General features: G+C 27.4%; 1 protein-coding gene across 1 annotated transcript in view; it reads left to right on the top strand.

The window, feature by feature from the left end:
- LOC107444917 (cuticle protein 14-like) overlaps positions 1-3543 on the top strand; it is a 4490-nt gene extending 947 nt beyond the window's left edge. The window contains exons 2-3 of the mRNA XM_071178104.1: positions 1795-1845; positions 3067-3543. Of these exons, the coding sequence (XP_071034205.1) occupies positions 1795-1845; positions 3067-3543 (528 nt within the window). The remainder of the gene's footprint in view (positions 1-1794; positions 1846-3066) is intronic.
- Positions 3544-4781: the final 1238 nt, after the last annotated feature.

The following is a 4781-nucleotide window of genomic DNA, read 5'->3' as shown; positions in this document are numbered from 1 at the left end:
TCTGCAACTTATTACCCATTTCTTCTTTCTTTCGAGATTTAATGGAAATCCTTACATTAGAAATCCTTTTTTTTTTGTAAAACTGTTTGCCCAATTCATCACTGTGCAGTTATTTTAAGTATCGAAATGGTCTTCAAGCTCTCACGTTAATGTTAACACCACGTAGCTAGGGAGCTGTTTGCTCGATAATGGGGGACAGTTCAGCTCCTTCTGAAGTACAAGTACCCAATTAAAACACATTTTTTTTAAAAAAGACTGTCAAATTTTTTTTCCAATTTTCTATATCTATAGACGTCGTTTTGAAATTGAGTAAAATGATTTACAAACTTAACAAGTAAATTGCTAAGTGTGTGAAACAGACTAATTTATTAAGAGACAGATATCAAGGGTTCCTTTATTAAAAATGTAGCTCATGCAATGCATTTTGTCAAATTGTTTACAAAATTTACCATTATATTATTAACTTAAACGTTAAGTTGTTTAGTAGATTTTCTTTGGAAAAGACTCTGAATTTGGTTAGTATTTCGGGAAACTGCGAAAGAAGCAGCTCGCAGAAAACAAAATTATACAATCTGATATTACAGGAGAATCCCATAAATTATTTCACTGCTTAAAAATTATAGGTTTTGTAGAGAAAATTCATAAAATAAATTTCCATGCTCTCAATAATCTCTGATACTTATAACGCATTCAAAAATCTACAAAATATGCCTAGTTTCGTTTAAGAAAATGCGATTTTGTAACTAAGGGAACAATATATGCAATGAATTGACTTATAAGTTTTTTTTAAAATTGTTTTATGTTTCAGGAATCAGTGAAGAAAACTGTTTTTGTTTTTTTAATATTCAAATCAATTTTTGTTTGCATAAAATATTACAACATATCTTTTTCTACGATGAACTGTATTTTTTTCGTATTTCATGAAGAAATTTAAGACAGTACAATATGATTTCCCAGGTAGAAACTTTGTTCATTGTTTAAAAACATTTGATCCATTTTATACTTTTTTTCTATTTCGTTAACTTTCAAAAGGTTTAAGTATGAACTTTTATCATTTTTGACTTGTTTTTCAATAGTAATTTCTACTTGCAATGCATTTAAATACCATTTCAATAAAATTAAATAAGCTTAATTCAGATATTTACATTGTATTGTCATTTTAAAAAATTCATTTGTCACAGAAATTGTAAACTTTGAAATTTTTCCAAACTTTCATTGTGTGTATGTTAATAAGAAAAATTAAAAATCGTAAAATCACTTCTAGTATGAAATACATATAAGTGTTTTCAAAACTTTTTGTTTTAAAATATTAAGATAGTAATTAGAAAAATTAATGCTTAATTAATATGAGATAGGCAGGAGAGAAAAATTTCAGAGCATTTAATACGAGGTATTTTTTAAAGAATGTTCTTCGCTAATAGCTATTTGATGCTAAAAATTTCTTCCATGATAAAAATAGTAAGAAAAAAGTATAACATATAATATTCAGAAAATAGTAACAGTTTTTTTCGATAAATTTATTTACTCTCAGTACGCAATTGTAAATAAATATAAATGCAAGATGTATAAGTAATATAAGTAGCGAAAAGTAAATATAAGTAGTGTTATCTGAAAAAGTTATCTGAGAAAGTTATCTGTTAACAGAGATTTTATATAAAAAATTTATGTCTAAAAATTCTGTCAAACACATACTTTTTCCAAAATAACACTGTTGTATAGATTGCTCAAAAAATTATTTAATATTCCTTAATACAGCATTGCATTCGTGGTATAATTTATCTTTGCTTTTTGCAGGTTGTTATCTTGTCTGCTATAACTCTTGTTGCTTTTGCCCACCCTCCTGTGGTAATATATAAATGTTTTTATCAATATTTTTCAGTATTTTGTTGAATAAATAATAAAAGCAATAAAAAATTGCCCTGGTATTTTGGTAATAATCAACTCATAGTTTATGTAATTTTGGAAGTTGTATCAATTTAGTTTAGTTTTTCTATGCGATTATCTTATCTAAAACTTTAAATTAATTATAAATATATACCTATGTATTTAAACTTTGTTTTTTGAATAATATCTAAACACTAGAATAAAAAACATTTAAAATGCAATCTATTTCATTATAGTTTTAAATTATTTTTATTATAATGTAAAAAATTGATTGAAAATTTGATTGATGTTAACAGTTATCAGTTGAAATTACTCTTCAGTGAACAAATTTAACTCTGCCATTTCAATTTATAAAAAAAGTTAAATGTAAATTACTATGTAGTTTAATATTGTTATTTAAATGAAAAAGAAAAACACATTGAACTAAATGAAAATTAATATAAAACTAATTGAAGATAGATTCTGCCAATTCCAATGTAAGCTTCATTAAAAAAAACCCTGAGTGAAACCAATATTTATCAATTGACACTTTAGTGAGGAATTCTTTTCAGTAATTAGTTCATTCTCATTAACAAAATAGATCAAATATCGTCACGAATGTAGTAGAATATTACAAGTAAAACAAAATAGAAATTATTAAATATATTTAAAATTAAGATGAAATACGTGGTTATATTTCTTAAATTTTAATGAGATGTGATCTTAATAAAGAAATTAAGAACACAAAATTTTAAGAAAATATAAAAAAAAAGAAAATGATCATTTATTTTAATTACTTGAAAATGTTGATAAATTGAGTGATTTTAAATGTTTTGCAGAAATTATACCTTACCAATTACTAAAGGATTGAATTTAGAAAATTTTTTGCCTGAAATTTTCGTTATTGATTGCTTTTTGTTTCGCTAAATATATCCTATATCCAAATCTATCAAGTTCTGAGATAATGTTTGGGAGATTAACATACTTTTTAAAATGCCATATTGTGCAATTTTAAAAAAGAAATTTTTTTCATGAAGTTTAAATTAATTTTAATGGATTTGAGCATTTTAATGAATATAATAGCTTTAAGTAAATTTTTTTTATATGTTCCAAGAATTTTGTGATGTAAAAGTTACACTTACGAGTTTTATCAGATATAATTATTGGTTTTTATAACCAATTCAATTTTAACGCTATTTATAGGACCATGGTCATCATGCACCAAAGCCTTACAAGTTTGGATACAGCGTCAAAGACAAACATGGCGAACAACACAAAGAAGAATCCGGAGCTGGTGGTCATGTGACAGGAAGCTACGGATTTACAGATGACCGCGGTATCCACAGACAGGTCAACTACGTGGCTGACCACGGTGGCTTCAGAGCCCAAGTCAAAACTAACGAGCCAGGAACCGCCAACCAGAATCCAGCTGCCGTTCACATTCATTCATCAGCCCCTGCTCATGGCCATCTCTATGGAGGATATGCTGGATATGGTCATGTTACTCAAGGACATGGTTATGCTGGAAATGCTGGATTAGGCTACGGGTATGGTGGTTATGGTGGCCTTGGATACAATGGCCTTGGATATAATGGCCTTGGTTATGGTGCAGGATATGGTGGATATGGATTAGCCAGTGCATTATTAGGCACTCTTCCTTATGCCAGATATGGTTATTAAGTCAACAATTTGTGTAAATAAATAGGAAATAAATTAAAATTCTTTTTTGAAAACTTGTTGCTTTTATATATTTGATATATACCTAACACAGTTTAAAATAAACTCTAAACCAATTTTTGAAACTTTCATTAAATATTAGAGAATATGGAAAATTGTTATCCATGTGTCTAAGTATAATGTCTAATATGGAGCTATTCTAAAGATAATGTTGCATATTTTGCTAATTATTTGAAAATAATTCCAAAACTGCGAAATTTATTCTTTCACTTGTCTATCTTATATTGATTTAGTGTTTGAATAAATAATTTGGAAACGAAAATACCTTTTCAAAATTTAAATCATATACAAAATAATTTCGAGGAATGACTAGTCACTTTTTTCTTGTTTTCTGTCTCCTTTCCAAGTCTCCTGTATTTTGTATAATATTTCTTTTATGAAGCTTACCTTAACATTTAAACAATTTAAACAATAAATCAAAAGTAATTTTCAATGTTCTAAGACTTAAAATTTGTTTCTCTAAAACCTTATCTGTAGATATTAGTTTTCATAGTTCAATGTTTTTCTTTTCAAATTGAAACACACTTCGTTTACAACGCTTTCACTGGGAGTGCTATGAAGTTACATACTGTAACAACAGCTTACAAGAAGATACATACAAGTCTTTAAATAAAATCTCCAAACACACGCCGGCTTGTCCCTAAGGTATAATTACAAATAGACTGTTTTAGTGATTTACTTTTGAACCAGGTGGCTTTATTCTAAATTCCAATTGTTATATGCCAGTTACCAAACTGTAAAAATTTCCAGATCAAATGAAAAAGTATTGACAAATTGAGTGCAGGATCCGTGAAATTCACTTTGACCGTAAGATTCACTTTGACCGTAAAATTCATTTTTACACTTTAATCTACTTTTACCGTGATTTTTGGAAAAATGTTTAATTACAGTTATTACGTAATTTTATCGTAAATATTGCTGTAAACAATGCGTCATATAAGAATTTTTTGTACAGTAAAACTTCAGAATTAAATTGAATTTTACGGTCACGAGTATTGGCCCCCTGAGGGCCAGTACTTTTAACTGTAACTTGATCCGGAAAATTATTTTTATGCTTGGTACTGATGCAAAACTACTACTACATCAGAACTACTTAGGAAATAATTCTAGTCTATACTTAAATAATTCTAGTCTACACTGAAAGAAGAAAATAATTCCAAAGATTAAATTATAAAGAAAAT

Source organism: Parasteatoda tepidariorum, chromosome 2 (genome assembly GCF_043381705.1).
Source record: "Parasteatoda tepidariorum isolate YZ-2023 chromosome 2, CAS_Ptep_4.0, whole genome shotgun sequence".
In the NCBI taxonomy this organism is placed as follows: Eukaryota; Metazoa; Arthropoda; class Arachnida; order Araneae; family Theridiidae; genus Parasteatoda; species Parasteatoda tepidariorum.
This window is presented reverse-complemented; position numbering and strand designations above follow the sequence as displayed.